The following is a 15,767-nucleotide window of genomic DNA, read 5'->3' on the forward strand; positions in this document are numbered from 1 at the left end:
AGTGGAGGCTGCTCAGAATCAAATTTGGGACTGGCTGTGTCTCCAGGTGAGCCGCATTGTGGACCTGTGGGCCCATGAGCTGCACTTTGGTCACCTTTTGTTTTAGGATGTTGTCGATGTATAAATACTTATGCAGGGCAGAGACTGGGTGAGAGATCCCAGGCTGTTATCCTCCAGGGACTCTAAAGCAGTGGGGCTTTCACTTATATGTAGGTGTGTTGTGCTGGTTTCCACTCCACTGTCATTACCTGGCAGAGGGTTCCTTCTACTGGGTATTTATTTTGGCAGCTATCCAGGCTACTCAGAGGCCTAAGGTGAGGTAGGAGTTAGCTGTGTGATGGCTATCTTGCTGAGACTGCCAGTTGTAATGGAGATTTCTGTGATACCCTCTAGGAATTAAATTTGAGAATCTACCAGATTATTTGTTCTAGACAGCCATCAGATGGGTATGACTTGGGTTGTGCTGGACTGGAGCTGGTGTGTCCCATCACCTCCTTAGCTGTCAAGCCTTCTTCAAGGACGTGTAACCCTGGGTGATTTTCCACTGCTTTTTAATGACTGATATATCTCAAGCTGGTCACCTGTAGCAGTTGGGACAGGCTAAGTCAGGGGTTCTCAAACTGGGGGTCACAAGGTTATTATATGGGGGTCGCAAGCTGTCAGCCTCCACCCTAAACCCCGCTTTGCTTCCAATGGTGTTAAATATATAAAAAGGTGTTTTAATTTATAAAGGGGGGGTCACACTCAGAGGCTTGCCATGTGAAAGGGGTCACCAGTGCAAAAGTTTGAGAACCACTGGTCTAAGTGCTGTCTCTCTTCCTACCTGTTTTTTAAATAATTTCATTATGAGTGGAGTTGGCAGCATGGCACAACCCTTCCCATTATAAACCCCTCTTTTCAGTTGTTATAGGGCTGCCAAGCAATTAAAAAAATTAATCGCGCGATTAATCATGCTGTTAAACAATAATAGAATACCATTTATTAAATATTTTGGATGTTTTCTACTTTTTTCATATATTGATTTTAATTACAACACAATACAAAATGTACAGTGCTCACTTTCGATTTTTGATTACAAATATTTGCACTGTAAAAAAACAAAATAGTATATTTCAATTCCCCCATTAAAAATACTGTAGTGAAATCTCTCTCATGAAAGTTGAACTTAATTGTACATTTGTATGTACAAAAAAGTTGCATTAAAAAATAAAACAATGCAAAAATGTAGAGCCTATAAGCCTACTCAGTCCTACTTCTTGTTCAGCCAATTGCTCAGACAAAAAAGTTTATTTACCTTTGCAGGAGATAATGCTGCCAGCTGCTTGTTTACGTCACCTGGAAGTGAGAACAGGCATTCACATGGCACTGTTGTAGCCGGCATCGCAAGATATTTACGTGCCAGATGTGCTAACAATTCATATGTCCCTTCATGCTTCAACCACCATTCCAGAGGACACGCTTCCATGCTGATGACAGGTTCTACTTGATAATGATTCAAAACAGTGCGGACTGATGCATGTTCATTTTCATCATCTGAGTCAGATGCCACAGCAAAAGGTTTATTTTCTTTTTTGGTGGTTTGGGTTCTGTAGTTTCCGCCTCAGAGTGTTGCTCTTTTAAGACATTTGAAAGCATGTGCCACACCTTGACCCTCTCAGATTTTGGAAGGCACTTCAGATTCTTAAACGTTGGGTTGAGTGGTGTATCTATCCTTGGAAATCTCACATTGGTACCTTCTTTGCGTTTTGTCAAATCTGCAGTGAAAGTGTTCTTAAAACGAACAACATGTGCTGGGTCATCATCTGAGACTGCTATAACATGAAATATATGTCAGAATGCACGTAAAAGAGCAGGAGGCATGCAATTCTCCCCTAAGGAGTTCAGTCACAAATTTAATTAACACTTTTTTTTTTTTTTTAAATTAGCGTCATCAGCATGAAAGCATGTCCTATGGAATGTTGGCTGAAGCATGAAGGGGCATATGAATGTTTAGCATATCTGGCACGTAAATACCTTGCAATGCCTGCTACAAAAGTGCCATGCGAATGCCTGTTCTCACTTTCAGGTGACATTGTAAATAAGAAGCGGGCAGCATTATCTTCCATAAATGTAAACAAACTTTTTTGTCTGAGCGATTGGCTGAACAAGAAGTAGGACTGAATGGACTTGTAGTCTCTAAATTTTTACATTGTTTTGTTTTTGAGTGCAGTTACATAACAAAAAAAATCTACATTTGTAAGTTGCACTCACAATAGAGATTGCACTACAGTACTTGTATGAGGTGAATTAAAAGATACTATTTCTTTTATCACTTTTACAATGCAAATATTTGTAATCAATAATCATATAAAGTGAGCACTGTACACTTTGTATTTTGTGTTGTAATTGAAGTCAATATATTTGAAAATGTAGAAAAATATCAAAAAATACTTAGAATCCCAGTTGAAATGTATTATTGTTTAACAGTGTGAGTAAAACTGCCATTAATTGCGATTAATTTTTTTTGAGTTAACAAGAGTTAACTGCGATTAATCGAGAGCCCTAATTATAAGCTTTAATTGTTTTTGGCTGAAAATGTCCATGTTTGCTCTTCTTCAGACTGTTGATTTTGTTTTGGTTTTTGTAAAGTTACAAGAAAAATGGTTGTCATTTCTGAGACCAAGATTAGGGAAAAACACAATATGTGGCAGAGGTGTTGTCCTGGGGTCAGGGAGGTGCCTTTTGCTGTCCTTATGAAAATTCATCCAGATTTGTCCATGCTATAAGTCTCTGAAAATCAACATTCACACATGCTCAATCAAGCTTTTAAAGAAGTTTGTTGTTTTAAAATTTGCATGTTCCCCTCAAGTAGCTGGTCCTCAAAAGGGTAACAGTCTACTACTGCTATCAGTTATTCTTTTAGCTTGATCAGTAGAGGGTTGTACTGTTGCTCTACGGGTCCTTGGTTCCCACTTCCTAATGAGCTATGTAGGAGGTCATTATGGTTCTACAGGACAATTTTTTTTCAGTTTGCTTTTTAAAAAACTTAGGAAATAACATATGTTAAAGCAATATTAATGTTGCAAAGTCAAGAACTCAAAGGTTAGGAAATGTTCTTGCAGTCCTAATCCAGCCCTCCTCTGCATGTGTAGAACAGTACAGTCTTTCCTCACATAAACACCCCTGCCTCATTCTATCCACAGGATGGACAGTGAAAAAAGCAGAGGATCGCAAGAAAAGAAGGGGTATTCTTGTGGGTAAGGCACTGGACTTAGAACCCAGATCTTGTGGGTTTATTTCTAGAACTGCTACAGGCTTTGTGTTATTGAAGGCAAGACTGTTTCATAAAACACAGGCACAGAGGGGGCAGAGTTAAGGGTGCACGGGCAACTTTAAATCTGACTTTGCCTGACTTCTGAGGGCTTGACTTTGCAACTTTCACATTCTTCTAAAATCTTGTAAAGTGAGGGGTAGCAGTAGAAATGATTGGAGCCAATCAGCACTGTAATACTTAGGTGTCCCTGAGTAGCTAAGGGAAGGGCAGGGTGCTCAGTGGTGTCTGAGAATAGATGCTCCTTGTCACTGGTTGGACACTGAAGAAATAAGGTTTCTAAATTGGCATTTAAATGTTGCCATAAAGCACATCAACAGCTTTATGGGCACAACTAATTTTGCAGCCTATAAAGTAGTTTTAAAGCTCTCATGAGGGTTTTAAAGGTGATCTGCAAAAATTTCATCAGAAATAAGCCAAGAACAAGGTTCTGTGTGGAAAGCCCAGGACAAGTAACAATGGCTACTCATGAGGGAATTCTGCACTTAAAAATGATGTGCACAATATTTTAAAATTTTGCAAAATTTGACACATTTTATTTGTCATAATAACATAATTGAAACTGGAATGATTATATTATTTTAATGTTTTTTTTTCAAAATTCTGGTCAGCAAGTATGTCTGTAACCATACAGACAACAAAAAAAAATTCAGGAAATGTCTTTGGACCAATAGATTCCTTACTAGGTATATTAATACAGATCTTTGAGTACTAATGCCTTTAAACTATAATACAGAAATGTATTTTTCGCACCCCTCAGAAGCAGTGCAAAGGCTTCAGGGAGTCATGGGTAACAGAGGAGCTGAGGGAGATGGAAATAATTGCTGGGAAGGAGTCTAGGGGTGAATCTGGGGGGTTGTTGGGTGTGGGTGGGAGAACTAGGAAACAGGTTTTTTTGGAGGTGGTGGTGGTGGTAGGGAGTTGGGGAGCTTCCCCTGTGCAGACTGTGGCTGACTCCTAGTCTCTCCCATTCAGCCAGGCCTAGCTGCCTCTGTCCCCTTGTGGCCTTGCACCTCCCCCCCCCAGCTGTGTGCCCCCCATCCCCATGTTTCCCTGCACCACCTCTCCCTCCTGTCCCATGTGGCCCTGCATCCTCGCTCCCATTCAGCCCTTGGCTCAGTGCTGTCACCTTACTAGCTCCTGTGCCCCCGCCCCAGTCTGTGCCCTCCTAGCCCTTCTGAACCCCAGCCTTGTGTGACCCACTCTGTCCATACTCCCATATATCCCATCCCTCCTCACCTGGCCCTGTGGGCAAGGTGCTGTGAGGAAGGCAGCCTTTTCCCCCTCCTTCTCTGTGGTGGCTGGCTGCTCTGGCCCATAAGCCCACTGCTCTTTCTCCTGTTACCACCTGGTGAGAGAAGGGTGTAATTGCAGACTCCCTTTGCTTCCCCCATTAGAATTGGGGGGGTGGGGGAAGTTGAGTGCCCTATAGTCTCTTTCCAGTTTGGGATGCCCAGCATGTAACTCTGTGCTTGACTGGAGCCTGAAAACCTCTGTGCTAGGGAGGGGTTGGACTTAAGAAAGCTGGGTTCAATTCAGGGCCGGGCCCACTGCCTCTTGCTTCTAGGGCTGGCAGGCTGGGGAGTTCGGGGGCAGTCAGTGTCCCTAGCTTGGTGTGAGCCTAACATTGCAACCCCTTTTGGGAAGTTAAGGAGTGTCCCAGAGGGGCTGTGAGGGTTGTCCCATCCAGGTTTTGGTGTTGAGGGCATGATTCTCAGGGCTTTGTAAGGGGTGAAAAGAATATCCTTTGGGGAGCAAGGAAGAGGTAGGTAGGGCTTGGTGTGCCTTTCTTGAAGTTGTAATAGCTTGCTGGAGACTGAGTCGGAGTGAGCGACACTCTATTTCGTACTGTTCAATCTGAAGCCAGTCTTTGTATCTGGACACACATCGTTCCAGGAGTTGATGGACAAGTTTCCGTTGGGGAGACTTTAGCCTGCACTGGTGTTTGGTGTGCTGGAAGGCTGGTTGCTCCCTGATTCTGTCATGCCTTCCCAAAGTCTCTTCCCTCTCCCTGGGCCTTCTCTTCCCTGGCTTGGTGGATGAGTTGTAGTATGTTTTCTCTCCTAAGGTTGGCAGTGTTCTGCTTCGCGCTCTCTCTCTGTCCTTCTGCTTTCTTGTTCATTGTACAGCCAGATCTGGGGAAAAGCAGCTCCTTATTGGCTGGCTGGCATGAACCTATTTGTGCCCATCAGCTGTGCCCGTTCCCCAGAGTTTGCACTGCTTGCTGTCTGGCAGCCATGCTGGCACCAAGTGAGCATCTGATATTCCTTGGAATCACAGGCTGTTTCTCATCCTAGTGCAGTTCTTGGCTGTGATTCTTGCTTGTTTTTCTCAGGATGGGGTGGATGCAAGGATAGTACTATGTTGTTTTCATACCCAGCCCTCTTTCTGGCTTCAGTCCTGCATTCATTAAACCCCAACCCCAGGCACCCCAGGAATGCTGAGTAGCTGCTGAAGCCATGCTGCACTGAGGCTGCTGAAATAGCTCTGGAATCCAACTCAGTGCAGCATTCCATCTGGTTTTGCAGAGCAGTGGGTGGTTGGCACTGGAAAGTTATTTGAGCCATGTCCAGGGCCTGTCCTCAGCCATTGTGTCACCTTCCTTTTTAAAGTGAAAAAAAAATCTGAAAAAACCTTGATATCTCTCTCTCTATATCTATATCTATATATAGAATTTTAAATATGAATGTTGGGCCTGGCCTGTGCACCAGGGTGGGGAGGATGGAGCCATAGGTGTGGAATTGCAAGAGCATGTTTTGTGACATATGGATGTCTCCAGCAGTATTTTTTATCTTGAATTCATCTATGGCCAAGTCATGGTGTCTTCCCTGTGTGTGGAGAGCAGGGTCTGTGATGGGGTAGGAGGGAGGGACCTCATGTCTGTGGGAGACAGCCCCAGTTCAATGTGTAACTTCAAAGAATTTCAAGGGCTTACAGTTTAAAAACATCTGCAGTGGGAAGTAAAGTCCTTTCTAAGTGTTAACTCTGTTGTTCTGAGATGATTTGATCCTGTTAGGATTTTGTACGCCCACATGCAGCTTTATGCCCTCTTGGGCAGCTCTCAATCAGTCCCGCTCCACTCTAGAAATTTTTCTGTTAGATTAAAAATAATTTGACCCCCCTGTAAGAACCTGTGAGCAGATGCCTTTTCCAGCCTAGTCCAAAACTGAGTCCACATGCTGGGAAGAGTTATAAATAGGGCCCTAACAAATTCATGGCCATGAAAAATGCATCACAGACTGTGAAATCTGGTCTTTGGTCCTTTGTGTGCTTTTACCCTATACCATACAGATTTCATGGGGGAGATGTGTTTCTCAAATTGGGGGTCCTGACCCAAATAGGAGTTGCAGGGGGTCATAAGGTTATTTTAGGGGGTTGTGGTGTTGCCACACATACTTTTGCACTGCCTTCAGAGCTGGGTGGCTGGAGAGTGGCGGCTGTTGGCCAGGCGCCCAGCTCTAAGGGCAGCGCAGAAGTAAGGATGGTATGGTACTGCCACCCTTACTACTTTGCTGCTGCCTTCAGAGCTGGACGGCCGGAGAGTGGTGGCTGCTGACTGAGGGCCCAGCTTTGCAGGCAGCAGTAAGGGTGGCAGTACCATACCATGCCATCCTTGCTTCTACACTGCTGCTGGGAGCAGCGCTGCTTTCAGAGCTGGGCTTTTGGCCAGCAGCCACCACTCTCCAGCTGCCCAGCTCTGAAGGCAGCACCGTCGCCAGCAGCAGCACAGAAATAAGAGTAGCAGTGCCGTAACACTCCTGCAGTAACTCTGTGACCCTCCCACAACTCCTTTTGGGGTCAAAACCGCTACAGTTACAACATGGTGAAATTTCAGATTTAAATAGCTGAAATCATGAAATTTACGTTTTTAAAAATCTTATGACCATGAAATTGACCAAAATGGACATGAATTTGGTAGGTCCCTAGTTATAAACTCACCTCCTTTCTGGAGTCTGGCTTTATTGGCCATAAGAGGACATCAGCTGAGGTGTTCTGCTGTTCTCCCACACTCAAGGCTGCGCTTCCCACACTCAAGGCTGCGCTGCCCACACCCCAGATTTTTTTCTCTCTGGAGAGCTGCTTGCACCTCCTTGGTAGCCAGCTGCTTTGCAAGCTGTGTGCACCAATGACTCAGCAGAACCCACTGCATTCTTTCCCAGAGCCTGCTGGCAAGGTGGGGTGTTGCTTTGTGTCAGGCAGACTCAGTTTGTCAGCATCAAGACTTCACCTGTGAGCATGAAGCAAGCTGCTGTACGTGTCCTCTCTAATCTTATGCCACAGCAAACTTCTTATTTGTGGGGACTTGCTTGATGAATAGCAATGGGGCTGGTTCTGGCTGGAGTCATTCCACTGGCCTATGAGAGGTCAGACTATTTTAGCCTTAACTGAATGCAATGCTAGTGAAAGGCATTGGGCTGGCAGGCCTGTCCTCTGCCCCATGCCTCTGACAGGTACAGAACGACTTCTGGGAGAGCTGAGCCAGGCCCTTGGTGTGCATGGGGGTTGGATATGACCCCTGACCCCAAATATGGCTTAGTCTCGAAGCCAGATATGTCTTTTGCCCCAACTGCTCCCCTTGGGAGGCTGTTCCAGAACTTCACTCCTCTGATGGTTAGAAACCTTTGTCTAATTTCAAGTCTAAACTTCCTGATAGCCAGTTTATATCCATTTGTTCTTGTGTCCACATTGGTACTGATCTTAAATAATTCCTCTCCCTCCCAGGTATTTATCCCTCTGATATATCCCTAAATGCGTGGTTTGCACTTTTCAGTATTAAATTTCATCCTATTAGTGTTACTCCAGTTTACAAGGTCATCCAGATTTTCCTGTATCATATCCCAGTCCTTCTCTGTATTGGCAATACCTCACAGCTTTGTGTCATCCACAAACTTTATTAGTACATTCCCACTTTTTGTGCCAAGGTCAGTAATAAGATTGGTCCCAAAACCGATCTCTAAGGAACTCCACTAGTAACCTCCCTCTAGCGTGACAGTTCACCTTTAAGTATGACCCGTTGTTGTCTCCCCCTATAACCATTTCCTTATCCACCTTTTAATTTTCATATTGATCCCCATCTTTTCCAATTTAACTAATAATTCCCCCTGTGGAACTGTACCAAATGCCTTACTGAAATCAAGGTAAATTAGGTCCACTATGTTTCCTTTGTCTAAAAAAATCTGTTACCTTCTCAAAGGAGAAGATCAGGTTGGTTTGGCATGATCCACCTTTTGTAAAATCATGTTGTATTTTGTCCCAATTACCATTGACCTCAATGTCCTTAACTACTTTCTCTTTCAAAATTTTTTCCAAGACCTTGCATACTACAGATGTCAAACTAACAGGCCTGTAGTTACCTGGATCACCTTCTCCCCCCCCCCCCCTTCTTAAAAATAGGAATTATGTTAGCCATTCTCCAGTCATACGGTAGAACCCCTGAGTTTACAGATTCATTAAAAATTATTGCTAATGGGCTTGCAATTTCATGTGCCAGTTCCTTTAATATTCTTGGATGAAGATTATCTGGGTCCCCCAATTTAGCCCCATTAAGATGTTCGAGTTTGGCTTCTACCTCGGGTGTGGTAATATCTACCTCCATATCCTCATTCCCATTTTTTCATCTGCCATTATCCCTAAGCTGCTAATTAGTCTCATTAAAGACTGAGGCAAGGTATTTGTTTAGATATTGGGCCATGCCTAGATTATCCTTAACCTCCACTCCATCCTCAGTGTTTAGCGGTCCCACTTCTTTTTTCTTTGTTTTCTTATTTATATGGCTATAGAACCTTTTACTATTAGTTTTAATTCCCTTTGCAAGGTCCAACTCTACATGGCTTTTGGCCTTCCTCACTTTATCCCTCCATGTTCTGGCCTCAATAAGGGCTAATCTACACTTACCAGTCGGGTCGACGCGGTGAGTTCGACTTCTCGGAGTTCGAACTATCGCGTCTAATGTGGACGCGATAGTTCGAACTCCGGAAGCGCCGCGGTCGACTCCGGTACTCCACCACTGCAAACGGTGGCGGAGTCAACCTTGGAGCCGCGGACTTCGATTCTGCGGCGTCTGGACGGGTGAGTAGTTCGAGCTAGGGTACTTCGAATTCAGCTACGCTATTCACATAGCTGAATTTGCGTACCCTAGTTCGACCCCGCTTCTTAGTGTGGACCAGCCCTAAGGTAGCTTTCCTTGCTGATCCCTCCCATCTTCCACTCCTTGTAAGCCTTCTGCTTTTTCTTAATCACCGGTCTGAGATGCTTGCTCTGCAACTTGTGCCTATGAATTTTTTCCCCTTTCTTGGGATGCAACTTTGACTTGAAGTAATTCCAGGCCTCCTCCGCCTTTAGATCCACAAGTTCTTCAGTCCAATCCACTTCCCTAACTAATTTCCTTAATTCTTTAAAGTTAGCCCTTTTGAAATAAAAAACCCTAGTCACAGATCTATTTTTGTTTATCCTTCCATTTAGTTTGAACTGAATTAGCTCATGATTGCTCGAACCAAGGTTGTCCCCTACAACTGTTTCTTCTGTGAGGTCTTCACTACTCACCAAAACCAAATCTAAAATGGCATCCCCTCTTGTTGATTCAGCAACTATTTGGTGAAGGAATCCATCAGCTAGCACATCTAGGAAAATCTGAGCCCTATTACTAGCACTTAATAGACAATGCCTGCCCTAAAGAGCTTGCAGTGGAATTTCTAGATGGCTAACTGAGTGAGAGAGTTGGGGACAATCTTGCTGACATCGTTACAAAAGAACGAGTCTTCAGAGAAATACAAAAAACTTGTGTGTGTGTAAACTCATGATATTAAAAAAACCTCCAAAATCAAAAAATCTCAGATTCCCCTAATATTTCAGGCTGGTAGAATATTTTCTTTCTATGTGTTAGGACAATGCATCCGACCATCACAATCTTCCCTTATATGGGATTATCTAGCATGCAGTCTAGTATGCGGCTATTATTATTTATTTAATATTGATGTTGTGGTTGTGCCCGGAGGAACTGCTTTCAACTCTGCTCTTGGGTTTTAATGCTCAAGACAGGCACTTGATGGTCAGGTAGGAGAATGTTTCCCGAGGGCTATTCTGTGGCCTGCGTTGTGCAGGAGGTCAGACTAGATGATCATAATGGTCCCTTCTGACCTTAAAGTCTATGATTCTATGATCCTCCAGTCTATATCTGGGAAGTTAGTCTCCCATGATCACACAATTCCCATTAGTATTTACTTTATTTAAAAGGTCTCTATCCATATCCAAATCAGATCCCAGTGGTCTATAGCACACCCCAAGCACTATCTCAGGGGAGGCTCTAGTAGCTTTCTTTCCCCAATGTGATTTTTTTTTTTTGCCCACACAGACTGTTTTATCCATTCCATCACTTCTTATTTCTTTACAGTCTACCTCATCATTGATATACAATGCTGCTCCACTACCTTTTGTGTAGATGTGCAGACTCACCCCTGCAGCGCCTCCTGCTGGTCTGTTCCGGGAATTGGCTCATTCCAGCTCCAGAGCGCCCTCTGCAGGCCAGTGAGCCGCCTGTCCTCTGGCCCCCATGTTCCTCCCTGGATCCGGTGCCCCTTTACTGGGGTGCTGCCCCTTGGCAGTAGCCCCTTTCTGTTAGGGTCTCCCCTCCCCAGGGGAACCCCCACCCACTATCCCCACCTTGACTCAGTATCAGGCTACTGCCAGTCATCATCTAGCCCCATGCCCTGGGGCAGACTGCAGTATCATCCTACTCATCACTGGCAAGGTTGGGTTTGGACCTGCTGCCTTGGCCTACCCCGGGCTTCCCAATGCTAGGCCGCAGCCTGGGGCTTTCCAGGCTGGAGCTCCCCAGCTCCTCTGCCTTTCCCCAGCCCATCTCCAGTCAGGTACCCTGTCTCTAGCTCCCTGCAGCCAGGCCCATCTCCCTCTACAGGCAGAGGGAGACTCTTCCTTCTGGCTTCCCTAGCCGCCTTTATAAGGCCCTGTTGCTCAGCTTGGGGCATGGCCCCCAGCTGCAGCCACTTCCCCCAATGAGCTAGAGTTTTACCTTGCCCAGTCCAGCCCTCTGCAGGGCTTTTCCAACCCCTTCCAGGCTGGAGCGGGTGGTCACCTACCCCGCTACACTTTGCCTTTATTTCTGTCTTTCCTAAACAGCACATACCCTTCAATACCTGTACTCCAGTCATGACTACTATTCCACCATGTTTCTTTTATCCTTATAATATCTGGTTTCACTTCCTGCACCAGTAACTCTAGTTCCTCCATTTTGTTACTTAGGCTCCTTGCGTTGGTGTACAAACATCTTAATTTTTGCTATTTGGCTTCGCTCACATTCTTTATCCGATTAGGCCCAGACATTCTACTGCCTGTATCACCTATTAGAATGGTATCTACACTATCCTTCCACCTTTATGTCCATTCTCCTACCCATGGCTGATTCCTTTCTTACTTCATTTTCTTCCCTCTCAATGTTAAAATCCAGTGTGGAGATTACCTGGACATCTCCCAACCCCAAATTTCTAGTTAAAAGCTCTCTTAATCAGTTGTGCCAGCCTCCATCCTAGAAGTCTATTTCCCTCCCTACTCAGGTGAAGTCCATCCCAAAAGAACAGTCCTCTGTCCATATATGCCTCCCAGTGGCCATACATCCCAGAGCTCTCCTTATAGCACAACTGCCTGAGCCATCTGTTGATCATCATAATCTTGTCACACCTTTGTTGCCCTTCTCATGGAACAGGCAGAATCCCACTGAAGGTCACCTGAGCCCTGATTTCCTTAGGTGTCTTCCCCAGCCTGGCATAGTCTCGCTTGATACGTTCCAGGGAGAATCTAGCTGTATCATTTGTTCTTCTTCGAGTGGTTGTTCATGTCCATTCCAAGCAGGTGAGTGCGCGCCGTGTGCACACCAGCCGGAAGATTTTCCCCTAGCAGTGTCTGTAAGGTCAGCCCGGGCGCCCCCTGGAGTGGCGCCATTACGGCGCCCTATAAAGGGGCCCGCTGACCCTCCACCCCCTCAGTTCCTTCTTACCGCCGGTGACGGCTAGCTGGAAGTTCTCTTCAGCGTCCTATCCTCGTGTATAGTCCGTGTATATAGTTAGTTTACTTAGGTCATTTGTATATAGTTCTTGGTAGTTGGGGGGGTTCCCCCCCACGTTTTGTTGCCTGTTGGGGCATGCCCGGGTCACCCGGGTTTAAACTCTGCAAGGACTACGGGAAACTCATGCCCAAGAGTGACCCACACTCTGCTTGTTTGAGGTGCCTCGGAGAGAGCCACCAAAAGGACCGGTGCTCTATCTGCAGGGGCTTCCGCTCGAGAACTCTTAAAGATAGAGCTCAAAGACTTATAGTCCTCCTGATGGAGGCTGCCCTGCAGCCACCCTCGGTGACTCCCGCACCGCAGAGAGGGCGGTCGAGTCTGGACCAGCCTAGATCCCCCAGACCTCAGCGGAGACTTGCGCCTCCCCTCGACACTGGAGGCATTCAAGGCGGCCTCAGATTTGATGGGACTCCTGGCGCCGGCCTACCTGCACCGTAGTAGGGAGTTACCTACCACGGGCCGTCCCCCAGTACAATCGAGGGGCAAGCCAGCCATGCTGTCGCCTCCCTCCCCGCCCCGCACCGCTAGGGTGGCACTGGACCAGATGGGAGGTTCCCCGCCGCCTCAGCATCGCTCTCCAACGGCACGGGGTGCTGCTCCCCCCAGGTCCTCTTACTCAGAAACTTCAGACTCAGAGGCAGACTCCTATCGCTCCAGCCGGTCGCGGAGCAGGAGATCGGTTTCGGGGGTGAGCCACCAGCGTTACCCACAGTGGCAGCAGCAATGGATCCACCCTCACAGTGGCTGTTTTGGACCCTCTGGGCCTACAACCAGTTGGTAGGCCAGGCGTTTGGTCCTCGATCAAGGTCGGCCTTGGTCTCCTCAGCGTCGGTGGCCCCGGCGCAGTTGCCTCCTCCATTGGCACCGTCGCCGGGCAGGGGTGTGCCATATTCAAGTTCAGCACCCCCTAGCTGGGCAGCGACTACAGTTCGGGCTCAACAGGCACCACCCAATACGCCAAGCCGCTCACTGGCGACCCTGGTACTGGTCGCGGTGCTGCATTTAGAATCGGAACTGGCCCTGCAACCACAGTACCGTGTGCCGCAGGACCCCAAAGGGCTACATGCACCTGAGGAAGGGCCGATCCAAGTTATTTCCTCGTCTTCCTCCCCTGACGACGCGGTCTCGGTAGTAGGAAACCATCAACCAGGGCCACCTACCTGGCCAAATGGAAGCGCTTCTCCATATGGTCGGGTCAGCGAGGTCACAATCCTCTGAGGGTCCCAATCCCTATTACACTGCTCTACAGCCAAAATGCTTCTGAAATAAATGTGGTCAAACTTTACTAATTCTGGGTCACTGAGAACGAAAATGATGCTTAAAATTGTTGATTGGCTCTAGTTTTCAAGTTATGCTATTGGGTCAGTATATACGACCCTTGACTTGGGAATAGCGGAGGATAAATGAGTTATAAAGGGAAGGGATCTCAATTTAAACCAGAAATGACTAAAATACATCTTTGACTGGATCTATGAATAAATCTATGACTGGGTTTGGACAGCACTTGCTTTTTAGGCAAAACAATGAATGATGCAATCTGAAGCTGGTATTGCGTCATACATGATATGAATTGCCTCATGTTATTCCTAGAAGTCATGGATGATGCAATCATAACGAAGCTTACATCACTCTGCTGAACAAATTGCCCTATATCAGCTCTAGAAATCATACAGTGTCGTGCTCTCTTATTTGTCAGTGTTTGATTTTGCAAAGGGACACATTTCTGTTTAGCCAAAGTGAGCAGAGATGCCTCGTACTTGTGTGAACAGTGCAGATAACTTCTGCTATGTTTGTGGTGAAGTGACTTTTGCATCACAAAAGCGCAGTATAACCACTATGGTTAAGAAAGCCTATCACCTTTATTTTGGCTGCAAAATTGGAGATCAGGACAAGAGGTGGGCCCCACACATATGCTGCAACACTTGTGCAACAAATCTTCGCCAGTGGTTGAACAGGAAAAGGAAATCTATGCCTTTTGCAGTGCCAATGATTTGGAGAGAGCCAACAGATCACACCAGCAATTGTTACTTCTGCATGGTGCCTCCAGTTTGGAAAGATGTGTCAAAGAAGAAAAAGTGGACTGTGCATTATCCAAACATTCCATCAGCTATACGCCCAGTACCCCACGGAGAAGGACTGCCGGTTCCTCATGCACCAGAATCATTCTCACTTGAGTCAGACGAGGAAGAGGATGAAACTTCTGGTCCTGAACCATCAGTGTCACAGGACCCACACTTTCTCCCATCCTTCTCCTCTGAACCACACCTCATAACACAAGGTGAACTGAATGACCTTGTCAGGGATTTGGAACTACCCAAGAGTAAGGCAGAGTTGTTGGGCTCCAGACTACAGCAGTGGAATCTCCTGGCAGGTGATGTTAGGGTTTCCATGTTCCGTGACCGTCAAAAGGATCTTGTCCCATTCTTCTTCATGGAAGGTGATCTTGTAGCCTGCAACAACATCGATGGTGTGATGGCAGCCCTCAACATCGTTCACGATCCAGATGAGTGGAGACTGTTCATTGATTCATCGAAGACGAGTCTTAAAGCTGTTTTACTGCATAATGGCAATGTTTTGCCATCAATTCCAGTTGGTCATGCAGTCCATATGAAGGAAACCTGTGACAACATGAAACAACTTTTGAGGTGCATAAACTATGACCAACATCAGTGGCAGCTTTGTGGTGATTTGAAGGTTGTTGCTCTCTTGCTTGGTCTGCAGACTGGATACACAAAGTACTGCTGTTTTCTCTGCGAATGGGATAGTCGTGCAAGAGATTCCCACTACATCAAGAAAGATTGGCCACTCTGACAGTCATTGGAGCCTGGGAGGAAAAGTGTTCAGCATCCACCACTTGTTGAATCAAGGAAGATTTTGTTACCACCCTTACACATCAAGCTGGGTCTGATGAAGAACTTTGTCAAGGCCATTGACAAAACACAAGCAGCTTTCAAGTACCTCCGTGGAAAATTTCCAAGGTTAAGTGAAGCTAAGATAAAGGAAGGTGTCTTTGTTGGTTCTCAGATTCGTGAACTTCTTCGAGATGATGCATTTGACCATGCACTGCGTGGCAAGGAAAAGACGGCATGGAAAGCCTTCCAGTTAGTGGCAATAAATTTTCTCGGAAACAACAAGGCAGACAACTACAGGTTGTTGGTGGAAAACCTCCTTAAGGCATACAAAAGCCTTGGTTGCAACATGTCACTAAAGATACATTTTTTGCACTCTCATCTAGATTTTTTTTTTTCCACCGAACTGCGGAGCAGTGAGCGACGAGCACGGCAAGCGATTTCACCAGGACATTGCAACAATGGAGAAACACTATCAGGGCAAATGGAGCTCCTCAATGCTTGCAGACTATTGCTGGACAGTGACAAG

At 46.0% G+C, this 15,767-nt stretch overlaps 1 protein-coding gene across 21 annotated transcripts in view; it reads left to right on the forward strand.

The window, feature by feature from the left end:
- Nucleotides 1-15,767, forward strand: part of CHD6 (chromodomain helicase DNA binding protein 6) — a 213,146-nt gene that overhangs the window by 36,329 nt on the left and 161,050 nt on the right. For 16 of the 21 annotated variants that reach the window (XM_039499177.1, XM_039499181.1, XM_039499184.1 and 13 more), the window contains exon 2: nt 3,183-3,236. The exons of the other annotated variants lie outside the window; for them this stretch is intronic. Coding sequence is in view for 13 of the 16 variants with exons in the window: in XM_039499171.1 (XP_039355105.1) it covers nt 3,183-3,236 (54 nt within the window). In the remaining 3 variants the exon portion in view is untranslated. The remainder of the gene's footprint in view (nt 1-3,182; nt 3,237-15,767) is intronic. 21 annotated transcript variants of the gene reach the window in all.

Source organism: Mauremys reevesii, linkage group 13 (genome assembly GCF_016161935.1).
Source record: "Mauremys reevesii isolate NIE-2019 linkage group 13, ASM1616193v1, whole genome shotgun sequence".
NCBI classification, from domain to species: Eukaryota; Metazoa; Chordata; order Testudines; family Geoemydidae; genus Mauremys; species Mauremys reevesii.